This window comes from Chiloscyllium plagiosum, chromosome 32 (genome assembly GCF_004010195.1).
Source record: "Chiloscyllium plagiosum isolate BGI_BamShark_2017 chromosome 32, ASM401019v2, whole genome shotgun sequence".
Taxonomy (NCBI): domain Eukaryota; kingdom Metazoa; phylum Chordata; class Chondrichthyes; order Orectolobiformes; family Hemiscylliidae; genus Chiloscyllium; species Chiloscyllium plagiosum.
This window is the reverse complement of record NC_057741.1, coordinates 29,368,619-29,386,527: the sequence shown is the minus strand read 5'-3', so window position 1 is coordinate 29,386,527 and position 17,909 is coordinate 29,368,619. Positions and strand designations below refer to the sequence as shown.

Below are 17,909 nucleotides of genomic sequence, written 5' to 3'. Positions count from 1 at the left end.
AGACCAACATACTATGTTGGTCTTCATAGCAACAGGATTTGAATACTGGAATACTATGTTGGTCTTCTTCTTTACCTGCTGCACCTGCATACTTAGTTTCAGTGACTGGTATGCAAGGACACCTAGCTCTTTTTGCACCTGCATTCCCACCCAATCTGCCTGCCTTTCTCCCTACACCCTTTTCCCCAAACCACACTGGCTGAGGTTATCATGAAGGACTCTATCTTAACCTCTCCCTTCGCCTTAGTGACCCACAAGTTAACCTACCACCACCCCTCCAATGACGAGACAGCCCTACGATCTTATAGCACTATGGTGACTTGACTTCCATTGCGATATCTTTATAGGCCTGCGAGTTTATTTCCTTCAAGCCTTCATGTGAGGCCCAGAATTGGGGACACTACTCCAGCTGAGGCCGAACTAGTGATTTGTTAAAGTCTTATTTTTCCTTTTATTCTCGTCGCCATGTAGAAAACCAAGGATCCTGATGATGGTATAACTAATACGCCATGTCTGACGGAGTAATTGTGATATTGAATGTTTGCTTGATGAGTGATGAACATATTTTCCTTATGTTCGTAGCACTCCCAGCGTTTGCCAGACAGGCATCGTAATCACCATCTGTTTGGCAGTGGAAAGAACCATCCTGAAAACTGGTGGAAGGCATTGGGTCAGCAGCTCATTATTGAGGGCTTCCTGCAAGAAAAATCCAGCTTCAACAGATTTGCTACTATAAATACTCTGACTGCCAAGGTTAGCTTGATTCATTTTGTGCTTTTACTGGGATACTGCAGAAAGTTCAGGATTGTTACAAATTGCTCAAATGTGCTCATTGTCCAACTGTTTGTGTTCACTTGGTGCGGAAGGAAAATCCAAATACTTTCAGAATGAGTGTCATGTAAAATTCACAAACCTCGATTTTACGGAAGATGTTACGGTAGACACCATGTACTAAAGCCAAATCAATTAACTATGTCCGTCCTACAGAGATGAACCAATGTTTGTAATCAGTTTCCTGGTAACTGAAATTGATGTTTCAGTTTTCAATCCCTATCAAAACGTTCTTTTTTTAAATTACAAAAGTATTCTTAAAATTATTTACCTTCAGATTTTTAAGAAATCTTCTTATCATTTGCTCCACATCAATTTGTTTGGGAACAACACTTTTTTTTCCCCAAAGAGAACTATCCTTTATATCTCCAAATTGAAACATTTATTTTGACTTATCTGTAACTATCAGTTATTTGCTATCTTTCACATGTCTGTTCCTTCCCTTCTACACTCCATAACTTCTCAATTGTACCAAAAGTATGTGCCTAAAGTAATTTCATTTTCATTTTCAAATTTCAGTAATTGACTTCGCTAAGTGCAGAAAGGAAGGCCTGCATTTATATATCAACTTACATGATTATGACTAACTCCAAAACGCAAACCAATAAAATATTTTTGAAATGTAGGCATTATAATCTCCAATGTGCAGTAAACAACTTGCACACTGCAACTCCACTTAAATACAATGTGTTTAGTGATGTTGATTGTGGAATAAATATTGGCTAGGATAAGGGAAGAATTCCTTGTCTCCTGCGATCCTTCTCTGCACCTGATAGAGCAAGTGGAATCTTGGATTTAAACTTGTTATTTGAAGGTTGATGCTGCCGACAGTGCAGGAGTTTCTCAGTATGACAGCAGAATGTCAGTCTGTGATTTGTGCTCAAATCTGTGGTAGGATAAAGATTTGTATTCATAAGAACATAAGTTAATAAGTGATTTGATTGGAATTTTTAGGGATTCGAAAGAAATTAATTGAAAGGTTTGATAGTTTTCGAGATTTTTCCCGCAGGTGAAGGAGGTCTTGGATAAGAGGATACAATTGTAACGTAAGAATCAGGCCATACAAGAGGCAAGTTAGGAATGCTTCTACACAGAAAAGATGACGGCATTGTGCACCTCGCACAAAACTGAGTAGATACTAGCTCAATTAATTTTAAGTATACGTTGTGTAGGCCTTTGCTAGCCAAGAGATATTAAATAATATGAAGCCAGGGCAAGTGGATGGAGCTAAGACAGATCAACAGTGATCATGAAAAATCACACTATATGCTTAGCAACAGATGCAAGTCATTCAATCTTCTATGTCCAAAATGGTTCCCTTTCTCGACTTATGCTGTGCCCATGACCTAACTTCCTTTAATAATGAGGAGAGTTTTCAGGTTTTGAACAAATTCACCCTCCATCCCATTTAGTGGTGGTTAATGTTTTATAATTATCAAACTGGGGTTAATGTGATTGGAGCTGAAAATGTGTTGCTGGAAAAGCGTAGCAGGTCAGGGAGTATCCAAGGAACAGGAGAATCGACGTTTCGGGCATGAGCCCTTCTTCAGGAAGGATTCATGCCCGAAACGTCGATTCTCCTGCTGCTCGGATGCTGCCTGACCTGCTGCGCTTTTCCAGCAACACATTTTCAGCTCTGATCTCCAGCATCTGCAGTCCTCACTTTCTCCTTTACTGTGATTGGAACCAAGCAGAGGGAAGTGTATTCTGCATCTGGCCTGTGCTGCTTTACATTGGAATGCTTGGTGCCACCATTGAGTGATGCTTCAAATAGCATTCACTGGAGGCTATCATTGTGATGGGTGCCCAGAAAATAAAAAGGCTGATGTAATTATTGAGTGCTCTGTTGGCTGTGCATATTGTCTACTCATTGTCTGCTCTGCTTGAGATTTCTCAGCATGTTTTTGGCAGGTGAGGCTGCCTGCCAAAAAAATTCACACAAGTAAATTGACCCTGAAAACCCATTGTTTTCAATATATTTTTAATTGCAAAACCCATAAGCAGTTTTTTTTAAAGTAAATTTTCTATGGAAATGTATTCCAAATGAAATCACGAAAGCTCAAGTACTTCCCTAAAGAATGTATTCCAAGGTTTGTAGAAGAATTGTTTATTATGAAATACATAAAATCATTGTATGTAAACTTACCAAAAAGGATTTCAGGATAATCTGTTCAGCAGACTATGCACAAATACATTGGTTCCCACTTAAGCAATAATTGAAATCCATATTCTTTTAAAATTATGCCATTATGATTTATATTTTTGCAGGGAAGAAATTGGTTAAATAAGGCAGCTAATGAATCCTGTCGCACTCTACGACTTCAAGCCACTAAAGAGCTGTGTCCACCTATTCCACCCAAAGCGTATGTATAATGTATCCAGTTTCATTTGATAGTATCTTTTTGAATACCTACCTCATTTTAAAACTGATGGATGATTGCTATTCTAATTGCTCTTCTAAGTGAGAATGAAAATTTGTTATGAATATGTGCTGGTTATGCTGGTGCTATTCTGCAAAGGAATTTAACTTGTGCTTTATTTCCTTGCAGTCAGGTTCAACCTACAACCGTGCGTTCAATATCCTCTCAACAATCTTCTCCATTGGCCAGTCATTTGGAGCTTCAGGTTTCTATTTCTCATTTAATTTTCTTCTTGGAAAGTAAGAAACGAGAATTGTCTTTGATCTCCCATTATCGAAATTGGCAAAGTGGAATTTAATCCCAGCATTTCGTAATCGAATGTTGTCAATGGGCTTTTTGCTTTTTACATTATCACACCTATAGTACAATGTCTTGTTCTGTAATCTTTTTTATTTTTATTCCTTCAGTCCTGTGAAGTTTATATTTCAGTTGACATTGGATATTTGTGAAATTATTAGCTGCTGTCACTTGAATATTTAAACTTCCTCAGTGATATTTAGGATGATTGACAGACAGTAACTTGAGGCATTGTGTTATTTATTGAACACAGCATTGCAAATATATTCCAACCAAAAAAATGTCCATGCTCAAACTTTAAAAGAAAAGTCTGTTTGATTTGATTTAAGTTGTCTTCTCCAGCAGTGATCTCGTAAAGCTTTTGAGAATTGATCTCATCCCATCAAAGTTATTTTCTTTTTGTAATCTCATTCTCACAAACTTGCACGTCTGAAATGTTTTCAAATGCCAGATGGACCAGATGGTTACAAACATAAGAAACTATTAAATTTATTTATAAGTAAAGATATATTAAGCCAAATGTGTATGCAATTTAATGAAAAAAGTTATATATCAAAGATGGTGATGCACCTTCAAGGACGAATGTTCTTTGTCCCTCATGACTGTGCAGACATTACAGTGTGTTCATAGCCATGAAAAAAATTAACAAAGGTACCACCAGGTATTTAAAATATTTAAATAAGTTATCTGTGCATTCCACAAATATTATCTGGGAGACACAGCCCTCTCCCTCCTTGAGGCCACTGAAGAGTTATGTCTCTCTCTCTATGCCACACAATGTGTATGTATAATGTATCCAATTTCATTTGATAATACCTTCTTGAATATCTACCTGGGAAACAGGACACTCTCCCATTGTAATAATCATGTAAAATTATAAAATAAAATAGGCATAGTTAATTGGGTGAAGTACAAAGCTTTTACTTAATTACAAAAATGTATTTAAGATTATTGGAAGATCAAACTTTGTGGCACTTCTAAGTTAGGTATGGCTAAACCAGATGCAGACCGAAAACTTGATCCCTTTTTTGCAATATTTGAAAAACCATTTCCAATAAGTTAAACTCAGCAATGTAATCAAACAGTACAGTAGGAATTGAATTGTCATTAGAATGAAGAGACTAGATTAAGAGGTGTACACACTCGAGCATTGCTTTAATTGTTCACTCTTGCTATTCTAGTTGCTCTTAAATGAGAATGAAAATTTGTTATGAATATGTGCTTGTTATGCTGGTGCTCTCCTGCAAAGGAATTTAACTTGGGGCTGTGATCCTTTTATCCAGTCTTGATTGAATTTACATCCAGATGGTGCTTCGATCAAATATGTTTTTGAGTTACTTACCCTTTCAATGATCTTTGGTTGGGTAGCAAAGGCATTAGCAATTTCCTATTGTGACTCGCTAACACTTGTGATAATTATGAACTAACTCGCCATGTGCGATGAATTTTTTGTGCAAGCATAACCCAAGTAAGAAATATAATTTGGCTTTTGAAAAATCCGCAAAGTAAGTGGTGCAATGTAACAAAATACTATAAAGATGAGCTTTACAGCTATTAACTTTAAAGAAAGCTTTTAGAGCAAAATTCCAGTATATCTTTTTATAAACTGTATTGAAATAGTCGCGTTTTGAAAACATAGTACACATTGAGATACTTGATTAGTTTTATGGGAAGTCTAATGACCCAGAAATAATAATATTATGGAGTCAAAATTGCATTGTAAATGTACGTCAGTTATAATGGTGCATTGCAATATCAGCAGTAATATGTTAACTGTTGAATAGTGCAGTTTCAAAACCAAGCAATGCTAAGTTTCGCAGGGCACAGAACCTCTAAATAATCAATTTTTTTGCAATTTAATTAACGATTTACTGCAACCTACAATGTGCCTGAAGGTAAGCTCTGTACAATGGGCGAAATATTATTTCTCCGGTACCTCCCTACTCTTGCTGTGCATCCCACATTGCTGGCATTATTTTCATTTAATTTATTGCAAAGTATTCTACTCCCTTTCACCCACCCAGTCACATTTCTTCCATTCCTTGTTACTGTTCATGGAGGGATTATTTTCCCCCATGCACCTCTTAGCAAATTATTAACTCTTTCCTGCACTTCTGCTTTATTTGCTGTTGCCAATAAAGTCTTTGTATGAATTCTTTATTTCATAAAAACAGATGGTGTGCAGCAGTGTTGGATAGCTGAATGCTGTTTTTGTGATGTGAAGAAACTGGGAAATCACTGAATATTGAATGACTAGGGATGGACAATAAATGCTGGCCAGCCAGCAATGCCCACATCCCACAAATGAATAAAAAAAGTGTTTTTCAGGGATGGCAGGGTGAAACATGTTGTGTGGGCAAGTCAGAGGCTTTCCCGATGTGGAATGAGACACTGATGGTAAATATTCAGTCACTTTTTGCAAGAATCACCTCTTTCAACCCAATTTAGATAAAGGAAGTAATTTCATCCCTCAGGTTAGCTCTTCCTATCCTTTCCTTCATGTTTCTTTGCATTTTAATTATGTATGTAATAAATTTTAAAACTGTTCAGTATTGTTTCTCTCCTTAAATCATAGTTTTTTCCATTGGACCGATTTTGTACTTTTTTTTTCCAACTTTCTTTTAGGAACAGTCACTGCGCAACAAGTTTGGACGAGAGAAGGGAAAAGAGAATGAAAAGCTGTTTTCAGCAGCTGCAGTTAAAAGGTATAGCTGCTTGTGATGTCTCTGATGGGTATATAATGCTGGCGTAGAAGGCAAGATATTCTGTCCAATTATGTTTGGAAGGTCTGGCCTGTGCTGTCTGAGCTGGCAGGATGAGATGAACAGCTCATTTTATTGCTAGTGGAAAGGCTGAACCATAACCAGTAGTAAAAGCACAGTACTGCAGATGCTAGAAATTGAAACAAACATGCAAAATGCTGGAGAAACTCTGATCTGGCAGCACCTGGGGAGAGTTAATGTTTTGAAACTGATATGACTCTTCAGTTTTGCCAACTTTTTCCAGTAATCTGTGTGTTTGTTTGGATCATAACCTGGGGCGTGTGATGGGACTCCTTTTGTCACCATGGTTTACAACTTGATACATTACAGAATTGGTAACTTCTTAAAAAATTGAATAACACAGTAAGAGTTGAACTCCTAGTTAAACCTAGGGAAATATTATTGATTCAAAAAAATTGATTCAAAAAAACTGCTTTTGACTCTGTAGCTGGAGAGTATTGCTGAAAATGTGTTGCTGGAAAAGCACAGCAGGTCAGGCAGCATTCAGGGAACAGGAGAATCGACGTTTCGGGCATAAGCCCTTCTTCAGGAATGGGATTCCTGAAGAAGGGCTTATGCCCGAAACGTTGATTCTCCTGTTCCCTGGATGCTGCCTGACCTGCTGCGCTTTTCCAGCAACACATTTTCAGCTCTGATCTCCAGCATCTGCAGACCTCACTTTCTCCAGCTGGAGAGTATTGCAGAATATAAGGCCATGTGCTATGCTTTGCAATGTGAGAATAAATCTTTTGCACAGTTCCTTCCAGAGTGTTTACTTCCCACATGCCAGCTTCATAGCTGTATTGTCAAAGGCTGGTACCTAGTTTGCTTCTAAACATCCAGAATGGTAAGCAAATGCAGTAAACAATAAACAGAATATAGAGAACAAACATTTTTTAACTCCATTTACTGTAAATATATCACTGTGATCAGATTTTGATCCATTTACAGCGTACGCTCACACTCAACTCATCCCTGATTTCTTTTGATTGGTCTTCTACTTTAGCTCAATTTCTCTAATACATTGATTCTAACTGTCCTTTGTTCAGACTGTCTGTCGTATATTTCAGTATACCAATTCTGTTTTCTTAACGAGCTCCACTGTGCTGACAGTGCTGGTTAAGTCTACCATATATTTGATGTATCATTGAACGGTTTCATTGGCCAACATATCAAGTTTCAGATTAGCTGCTTTACTTTTGGTTTACATGAAATTTTTATCCATGTGAATTAAGTGAATGGATTATTCTACATTTTAATTGCTTGTCTATCGTGATCCAGATGATTCAGAGATGCTGGTGTTGGACTGGGGTGTACAAAGTTTAAAAATCACACAACACCAGGTTATAGTTCAACAGGTTTAATTGGAAGCACACTAGCTTTCGGAGCGATGCTCCTTCATCAGGTGATCAGGTGACAATCACCTGAAGAAGGAGCGTCGCTCCGAAAGCTAGTGCTTCCAATTAAACCTGTTGGACGATAACCTGGTGTTGTGTGATTTTTAACCATGATCCAGATGGTTTTTGTTCATTCATTTGGGATGTCGGCGTCACAGACTGGGACAGCAGTTATTGCCCATCCCTAGTTGCCCTTGAGAAGGTGGTGGTGAGTTGCCTTCTTGTACCATGGAGTTCCATGATTTGGTGCAAAGATACTGGAAGTGTGGTGGTATATTTCTAAGTCAGGAGAGTGAGTTGCTTGGAGGGAACTTGTAGATGATTGCGTTCCCATACGTCTGCTGCCCTTATCCTTCCAGATGGAAGTGGTTTTGAGTTTGGAATGTGCTCTGGACAGAGGCTTTATGAATTGCTGCAATGCATCTTGCAAATAATTCACACTGCTGCAACTAGCATTGATCATGGAGGAACTGAATGTTTGTAGATGTGGTGCCAGTCAAGAGGAGTGGTGGCCTAGTGGTATTATCGATAGACTATTCATCCAGAGCCCCAGGTCATTTCTGCAGACTCAAGTTCGTTTTCTGTCATGGCAAATGGTGGACTTTGATTACAATAACAATCCAGAATTACAAATCTAATGATGACCCTGAAACCGTTGCTGATTGTCAGGAAATAAAAAAAACATCTGGTTCACTAATGCCCTCTAAGCAGGGAAACTGCTGTCCTTACCTGGTCTGGATTATGTGACTCCAGACAGACAGCAACTTGGTTGACTCTTAACTGTCCTCTGAGCAATTATGGATGGGCAATAAAGGTTGGTCTAGCCAGTGATGCCCACGTTCTGAGTGTTTTAGAAAAAAATGTTAAGTGGGCAGCTTTAGTGTCAAGTTTCTCGAATGTTATTGGAGCTGCACTCACCCAGGGGAGTATTCCATCACATTCCTGACCTATGCCTTGTAGATGATGGATACGTTTTGGGGAGTCAGGAGGTGAGTTACTCGTTGCAAGATCCGAGCTTCTGAGCTGTGCTTGTAGCTCCAGTACTATATGACAAGGCTAGTTTAGTTTCTGGTCAATGGTATATCCTCCCAGCCCCACTGATAGTCAATAGCCTTCTCATATATGGGTCACAAAGGTGTGTGTACAAGTCCTGTTCCAGACTTGAAAAAAAAATCTCAACGCAATCTTGTGCAGGGACCACTGCACTGCTGCAAGTGCTGCCTTTGGGATTAGGCAGCAGCTACTGAGGCCAAATAGTGTATTCTCATGTGGATGTAAAAGAGAGTTATCCTTCTTCTCCTCGTGAATATTTATCCCTCAGCCAGCAATACAAAACAAAATAATTATCAAGTGATTGTAAAATTTGTTGTGCTGAAATTGGCTGCCACATTTCCAATGTTAGAACTGTGTCTCTACTTCACAGATCCTTTATTAGCTGTAAAGTTCTATGGAACATCCTGTGGTAATGAAATGTGCTGTATAAGTGTACAGGTCTTTTCTTAAAAAATCTGAAATAGTGGCATCTTTGTGTTCTTTTCCTCAGCCGTTTCTTTGTTCCACCTTCGTCTGGTTCACCGATAAAATCCATTCCCCCTCAACAAGTCACATCACCTAAGCAACTGGAACTGGAAGTAAGTAATTTAGTTTTGGAGAATATTTTCTATTCATCTCCAAATTACTGGTTTTTTTTTTTAGTAAAGATATTTCCATATGCAAATGGCGAAAACACCCAAGACAAATTTTGTATGTTTACTTTCACACTAGAATATACCTAATAACAGCTTTCATAATCTTCAGACACTGTACAATATATCCTTGATGAGGGTGCTGTCTTTTCCAGAATTTCTCTTTAACAACAGCAACTTATTTCTAAAATATATTTTACATAGCACACTGTTCTAAGGCTTTTCATAAAAGCATTATAAGGCCAGGAATGACGCCAAGATATGTGAAAAGATATGATCAGATAACCAAAACCTTGGTGAAACACTTCAATTTTAAGAAGTGTATTAATGTGAGGCAGTGAGAGGAAGAGGTTTGAGAAGGGATTTTGAGTTTGCAGCTTTTCAGTTTGCATACTGAAGGCATAATCTCCAATGGTGGAACATTTGAAATTGAGAATGTGCAGGACCATAAAAGTTGAGGAGTACAGATATCTCAAGAAGATTGTTAGGCTGAAGAAGATTGCAGAGATCGGAATTTGTAAACAAAGATGGGAATTATAAAATGATATCATGTGACCAGGAGCCAAGGATAATCGGTGAGCACTGGGATAAGAAGAAAACTGAGCTTGGTATGAAATAGGACGTGTGCAACTGTTTTGGATAGTCTTCAGTTAGAATGTTGGTATGTTGACCATGAGTGCATTGGAATAGCTATTTCTAAAGGTTGAACGAGGGTTTTAGCAGCAGATAAACAAATTCAGATGTTATGGTGGTTGGAATGAGATGTCTTTGTGATGGGTGGGAATGGTTGTTCAGGCTACCACAAGATTGGAATAATTTACCTTTGCATTTGATTATATTTTTAGCTTGGAAAACATTATGTGCAACAGTGGTGGAAGTGGGGATGATGAATGCTTTCAGAAGGAATTTGGATAGGCACTTGGAAACAATTTGCAGAGCTTCAGTATAGAGTAGGGAAGAGTGGAATTGGTTGGTTTGCTCTACAGAAGTGTTATAGACTTGATTTTGCTTTTAGGTAGTAATGATTCAATGACTTGTGGTGAATCAAACAATTATCAATTGGACAGTTATCAAAATAATTCAGTTGCTTGTGAAAGGGCATACTGGTGATATGTACTCAGTGGCTCCCATGTTTTTAATGTTTTCTTTTTCTCCATTTATGGAGAACACACATTACAGGTAGAGTTCATTCCACCAGATGATTCTGAGAGAGAATTTGTTATTGGTGCACCAATCCAGTCCCAACAGTGTCTCTTTCCTAACGTCATAGTTGACCACCAACAGAGTTTGATATATTAATTCATTGGTATTGAGGTTGTGTGGGTAATAACGAATATTCTTCCCCATTTGGGAAAATGTAACACACATCATTGACCTGGCCCCCAGTTTACTTCCTTTGTTTAAAAGAGGCATTTCTGAAATTCAGTGCATAGACCTCAAGTAACATTTTATCATTGCTTCAACTCTTGTGATGTATTTTTAAAATGCAGATGTCTCTTACATTCTTCTACTTTTGATAATGAATAGAGATTGCAAGAAATCTGCATTTATCTTTTGTTGCTATCTATGGAGAATGTCCTATAAATTGCAACCGAGCACGAGCCATAATCCCCTATGCCTGCTCTGTTCCCGTATCTATCTATGCTCCCTTTATTAAACCATCTATCTAAATTATTCTCAAGGGTTGAAATTATCTCTGGTTCAATCACTAATTCGGGATCAATAGAAACTTTGAATATTATCCTGTATTAAACAGCTAAATGATTTCCAGGACACTCTTTTTTTCACTCCTGAGGCACAGATATAGCCAGATGTGCTCTTAAGCCATTTGGGTACTAGGCTCAATGTTCGCTATCAGCAGAATTAGCTAATATCTTGCATCAGCTTGGCTCATCCATTTGACTGAGGAATTAGTTGTAAATCAAGGATTTAAGTGCATGCTCCGGGTTCCTTTTCGGTATATTCTTAAGGCCTACTCAATCTGTCCTCCTCTCTGTGAAACATTAATCTGAGGCTTCCTTTGACTTTTACATGGGTATAAAAGATCCATGATGTATATCAAAGGGAACTTTTCTAATGCCTTTGCTAATGATTCATGTTTAGCCAATGCAGAGGAAAACCATTAAATGAGCAGTGATGTTACTGAATATTTTTTATTCACTTAACCATTTAGATTCTTTTCAGTTGCTGTCCCAAGTTTGGCAATCATTGATAATTCGCAAAAACAATTATTTGACTTGATAATATAGGAATATTTTTCAGGAATATTCAGTTGCACAGATTTCACAAAAAAGACTTGGGATCATACTAATTTGCAATCTGGAGCAGCATCAGAGAGCACATACTGGGTGAAATTGTGTCACAAAGATTATTGAACATCTATAAAGTAACTTATCTATACACCATTAAAATGTGCTGCTTAGCTTTCCAGCTGTAATGTTGGTTTTGAGTACAAAGGAGTTTGAAATCAGCACAGAATATGATTAACAGATCGGTAATGATTTTACATGCATATATAATCATACTACGCACAAGTTAATTTCTGGCTTTGAACCCATGTAGTGCACAGCTTGCATATTATATTTGTTGGATATTCCTAAGTTAATAACAAGAGTACTAAATTTTGAATAAAGGAGGCGCCAATGCCTGAGGTTTTTGTGGATAATGTGGTATGAAACTGTAATGTTCCATTGTTCTGGGGAATTTTATCTAATAGTTTAAATTTTTGCACTTAAAGTGTATCATTTTAGCTTGTGAAAGTTGCTATGATTGAATAGTGACAACAAGATCACAGCATCAATTCAGTAACTGTAGCATCAGTTTTATTTTAGACAAACCATACGACTTCATGTAATTAAGTTCATCATTTGTATCCAGTCTATTTTGGGACTTTCCCCTGTCCTCATCAATTTCATGAACTCCATGTGCAAGCAAATGGATTTAAAAATAGTACAACAACATTTGCTTCATTAATAGTTAATGGCAAGTGTTGTAGAAATAAACTATATCATGGCTGAAATGAATGATCATATGAGGCAATGCAGCATACTTGATCTTACACTCTGATTTGTTATATGTCTAATTCTCAATTACTCTAACTCTGATCTGGCTGGCCTTGTCCTTCACCCTTTACAATCTGGAACTAATGCAAATTACTGCTGCCTTTATCCTTTTTCACATGATGCCTTGCACTCACAGACAAATATTGGATCATAGTTTCCTACTGGCTCAGTTTGAAAATTTCTGTCCTTGTGTTTAATCCTTCCACTGACTCATCTCTCCTTTTTCCTGTAAATCTTCCTATTCTCTGAACGCTGCTTTCCTCTGCCTCCACTCCTCCTCCACTCCTGGACCTTTTGTATGCCCCCTGTGTTTCCACCATCTTTGAAACCCTCTTTATAATTGCTACTTTCATCAGTTTTTAAGTCATCTATCCTGATATGTTTTATTTTGTCTGAACAGTCTCGTTATTTATTTATTGCACCTCTGCAAATTAGTAATTGATCCCACTACCCACCGCCCCCCAACCGCTACACCCTTTTATTTATGTTTTTACTTTGACTTATCATTGAGCATTTTTAACAAACTCTTTTGCTAATAAAGGAACCTTTGTTGTATGAAAAGGTTTTAAAAATGTTTTGCAATCCAATTATAATTCATGTTCCTTCCATCATACTTGTTCTTTGTGCCATTTTGTCAACAGGGCAAGTTATACGGCAAATTGTTATCAGCAAGGCAGAAAATTGCCATTGAGAAGGATGTTCCCCCAGCTATTTTGGCTACAAATAAAATACTGCTGGACTTTGCCAAGATAAGGTAAGTGAAATATATTTAAGTCTAGGCTGTAAAACGGAGTACAGCTCACTTTTATTATAATTGATCAGTCAACTAATAATGTTTTTTGTGTATTTTAAAGTGATGTACAGCAGCATTTACACTGTCTGGCACCCACCAACTGGAATTTCTGATGCTGCCCGAAGGCATCATTGTTAATACATAAAATATTGATGTTGGTTGTGAAGTGAGCAGAATAGAATCAATCGAAATATGTTTTCCTGAGTTTACAGTTATGTGTCAAATATGCAGTCTGTAAGCCATTGCAAGTTCAGATAGGACTGGAGTCCCTTCTCTTGACATCAAGGCTGCATTGACCAAGGAGTCGTAGCAAAACTAGATTCAATGGGATTTGGTGGGGGGAACCTTTCCAACAGTTGGAGTCATACCTGGCCCAAAGGAAGATGGTTGAGGTTGTTGAAGGTTAGGCATCTCAGGTCTAGCACATCCTTTGCCAGGAATTCCTGAGTGTAGTTCGTGTCCCAAGTCCAAATGTATTAAGTTGCTCCATCGGCAACCTAATCTCCATTGTAAGGTTAGGAGTGAGGATGTTTGCCAATGATTTGTAGTGCAGCAAGACCTGGATAAACCCAGGTTTGGGCCGACAGGTGGCATGAAATATTTGTGTTACGCTCTAGCCCAGCAATGACCATTTCTAATTGGAGAGAATCTAGCCATTACTTTTTGGCATTCAATACAATTACCATTGTCAAATACCTAGTTGTCAATATCACACTTGAATGGATGACTGCAGCTCCAACAACAGTCAAAGCTTGACATTATCCCAATCAAACAGTCCACACGATTGGCACTACGTCCACAAGCATTCACTCCCTTCACCATTGATTTGATTTACTTATTGTTGTCACGTACTGAGATGCAGTTAAAATGGTTGTTTTCTATGCTATCCAGGCAAATCTCACCTTCTGTAAGTACACCAGGGTTATAGATCAAAATGCAGAATATAGTGTTACATGTACAAAGTGCAGTGAAATTTCAACTCTAATAGATGAGCGATCTGTTCAAAACTCTTGAAAAAAGTGGGCAAGAAGCTGTTCTTGACTCTTAGTACATGTTTTCAAACTATTATTTCTTCTGCCTGATAGAGTGTATAATTGGGGTGGAAGGGGTCTTTGGATATGTTGTCTGCTTTCCTAACACATTGACATTCAGTAGCAGACGTGTGTACCATCTACAAAATGCATTGCAGAAATTCACCAAGTCCCCTTCAACTGTGCCTTTCAAACTCATGACCACTATTAACTGGAGGGACAAGGATAGCAAATAGCTGGGAGTTTGATCACCTGCAAGTTCATCTCCAAGCCACTCACTGTCCTCACCTGGAAATATATTGCCCTTCCTTCCGATTTGCCGGGTCAAAATCCTGGAATTTCTCTAACAGTACTGCAGTGTATCTACACCGAATGGTCTGTACCAGTTCAGGAAGGTAATTCACTAACCCCTTCTCAAGGAAACCTGGAGATATGGACAAAATGCTGGCCCAGACAGCAAAGCCACATCACAAGAATGACTAAAGTGAAAATTGTGTTATATCTCTCCATAGCCTCTAAAAGGAGTAATAGGTGAATATTCCTGAGTTTGCTAACTTACAATGCCATTGGTATAAAACCAGTATGAGCGAATTACCTGGAAACGTCTTTGTAGTCTTTTATTAAGAGTTCAGCCTATGGTCCTTACCTGACTGGGGGGGGAACATTTGGTAAGAGTGCTCTTTCACTTAACGTTCTTAATAACTTCCTGCATGTCTTGGCAAAATTATGATTACTTTTACCCAGAAAGGCATCTATTCCAGAGGGACAGAAGCATACCAGCAAAGGACTCACTGCTCTATTCACTCATAACTCTAAGGTCTTAGACACAGCAAAGTGCCTTTTGTACGGGTGCTTTCAAATTGTCGAGAATTATTACCCAGGCTACCTAAAAGGAGACCACGCTGATTCAATAAAATACCCCACTCGTAGTGCAGAACAGTTGCAAAAGTTTCAGATCTACAGTAGAACATCCAAGATTAAAATAACAGCGCATGTCCCCTTTCTCTTTCTTGTCCAATCTAGGTGCCAGCACTTTCATTACTTTAAGCAACACTCATTTTACTAACCCATCACAATGGTCTCTGACCATTTTTAAAAACAAATAATTATTTTTGAAAATAATTGGCTTTTTCATTTCCTTTGAACATTTTAGTTTGCTGGTTATGAGAATATGGCAAAAAAGATGGTTATTTCAACCTGTGCAGTGATCAGAGGTAAAGAATCATGTAACAAAGCCTCCAAAGCAGGTTGAACCAGAGTTACCTGTCCAACAAATAAATGTTAATCCTTACTTGTTGCCCAAGCCACCTCTGTATGTATGTGGCTGGATTCCCTTCAGGATCCCATTTTTCTTTTTAGTACCTTATTTAGTGCCTTCCAAACACCAATGAAATCAAACATTTGCCTATACCTAAACACTTGACTTTCCTAAAAAAAAAATCAGTGTTTGCAAATCACGACCTGCCCTGCCCATTAGAAATGTGTCCTGCCAATCTGATGAATTACTGGCTTTCAATTTCATTCTGGATTGTGGATGCAAGAGGAGCATTCCTGCTAGTAATATGAACCAGGAGGTGGGACAGCCAAGTCAACAGTTGACACTCTGTGTCTGATACAATGCATGCTACATTTTGTGTTGTTCAATCATTCAGGGATGGGAAGAGTCTGTGTTGCTAACATTAAAATGATCCCTTTTTGAATTTCAGGTCTGTGGTACTTTGTTCTTTAAAAGACATGGTTCCAAACAAGCTTACTTTTGACCGCTTTTGTATTTGCATTTTACTTAATGCAGTTAAGTATTTGCTGTACAGTTCTCGATTCATATTTTCCTTTCTGTAATCTCTTTTCTGTATCAGCACTTTGTTTTAGTTCCTACCCTTATTTAACTTGCACCACTGAGATTTGTGAATATATTTGAGGATTTATAAACAGACTGCATAATTGAGTTGACATGAAGGAGATTGTGGGGGCCAACAAATACATATATAATAATGGGATGTGTTATGGCAATGCCTATTAACATTGCTGTCCCTGTTTTTATAGCTGCCTGACATGTTGAAGGGGCATTGTCTTCACCATCACTATTTTGCATAGTTGCATCATACACTGCACAGTTACAGGGAGAAAGTGACGATTGCAGATGCTGGAGACCGGAGTTGAGAAGTGTGGTGCTGAAAAAACACAGCAGGCCAGGCAGCATCTGAGGAGCAGGAGAATCGATGTTTCGGGCATAAGCCCTTCTTCAGGAAGCACAGTTATATACAGACAAGGGTATCCCTGCATGAAACTTTGATGCTACTGGCATGTTTCAAATCATTTACTCCAGTCAGATAGTCTCAAATGAAGTGACATATGCACTGCTGGCAAGGTATAACGTCATCATTATTACAGTGCCATTACTTGGATTTTGCACAAAACCCTAGGGCAAGCTTTAAGACCCTGCTGATCTTTCTTTGTTTCTGATGCCAGAATGTCCCCTCACTTGAATTTATTTATTGGTCTTTTTGGATTTCCAGAAGGCCTTTGACAAGGTGCCACACAGGAATCTGCACATGATGGGCATGGTTAGAAGATTGGCTGAAGATAGAGTGTGGGGTTAAAAGAGTCTTTTTCAGGATGACAGCTGGTGGCAAATGGAATGCTGCAGCATTCTGTGTTGGGACTGCACTATTCATGTTAGACATTAATGAGCTGGATGAAGGAACTGGAGGCAATGTTGCTAAGTTTGCAGATGACACAAAGAAAGGTGAAGGAACAGATAGTGTTGAAGAACCAGGGAGGCTGCAGAAGGACTTGGACGGGCCACAGGAATGCGCACAGAAATGGCAGATGGAACACCGTGTAGGAAAGTGTGAGGTTGTGCACTTTGAAAGGAAGAATAGCGGCAAAGACTATTTTCTAAATGGGGGGAGGCTTCAGAAATATGAAGCACAGGGGACGTAGGAGTCCAAGTTCAGGATTCTCTTAAGGTTAACGTGTAGGGTCAGTCAGTAGTTAGTACAAATGCATTGTTAGCATTCATTTTGAGAAGGCTGCAACAGCTGAGGCTGTAGAAGGCTGTGGAGTTTGGAATATTGTAAACAATGTTGAGCCCCCTATCTAAGGAAGGAGATGCTGTGCTTGTTGGGGGTCCAGAGGAGGTTTATGTATAGAATACCGAGAGGCCTGGATAAAGTGTATATGGGGAAGTTTCCAATTGTGAGAGAGACTAGGACCTGAGACCACAGCCCCAGGGTGAAGGGCTGACTCTTTAGGACTGAGATGAGATGGAATTTCTTCAGCGAGAGTGTGTTGAATCTGTGGAACCCTGCCACAGAAGACTGAAATCAAGTATCTATCCATCACTGTCTTTAATAAGAGTGATGGATGGATACTTGATTAGTAAGGGGATCAAAGTTTATGAGAGAGAGGCAGGATTGAGAAGCATATCAGCCATGATTGAGTGGCAAAGCAAACGTGATGGACTAATTCTGATCCTACATCTTATGGTCTTATTGTCACTTGCAACCAATAAATGAGGGGTTTAGGTGGTTGCATTGGCTTAGCCAACAGGCAGACCAACTCTTTATTTAAAAGAACAGTGTGTTTTGTATCCATAGTGATGTTATGGACAACTTATCCACTTGCCTGC

At 38.5% G+C, this 17,909-nt stretch overlaps 1 protein-coding gene across 1 annotated transcript in view; it reads left to right on the top strand.

Moving 5' to 3' along the window:
- Positions 1-17,909, top strand: part of wrn (WRN RecQ like helicase) — an 83,070-nt gene that overhangs the window by 39,326 nt on the left and 25,835 nt on the right. The window contains exons 19-25 of the mRNA XM_043673958.1: positions 583-753; positions 3,100-3,194; positions 3,381-3,490; positions 5,806-5,945; positions 6,174-6,253; positions 9,251-9,338; positions 13,096-13,208. Of these exons, the coding sequence (XP_043529893.1) occupies positions 583-753; positions 3,100-3,194; positions 3,381-3,490; positions 5,806-5,945; positions 6,174-6,253; positions 9,251-9,338; positions 13,096-13,208 (797 nt within the window). The remainder of the gene's footprint in view (positions 1-582; positions 754-3,099; positions 3,195-3,380; positions 3,491-5,805; positions 5,946-6,173; positions 6,254-9,250; positions 9,339-13,095; positions 13,209-17,909) is intronic.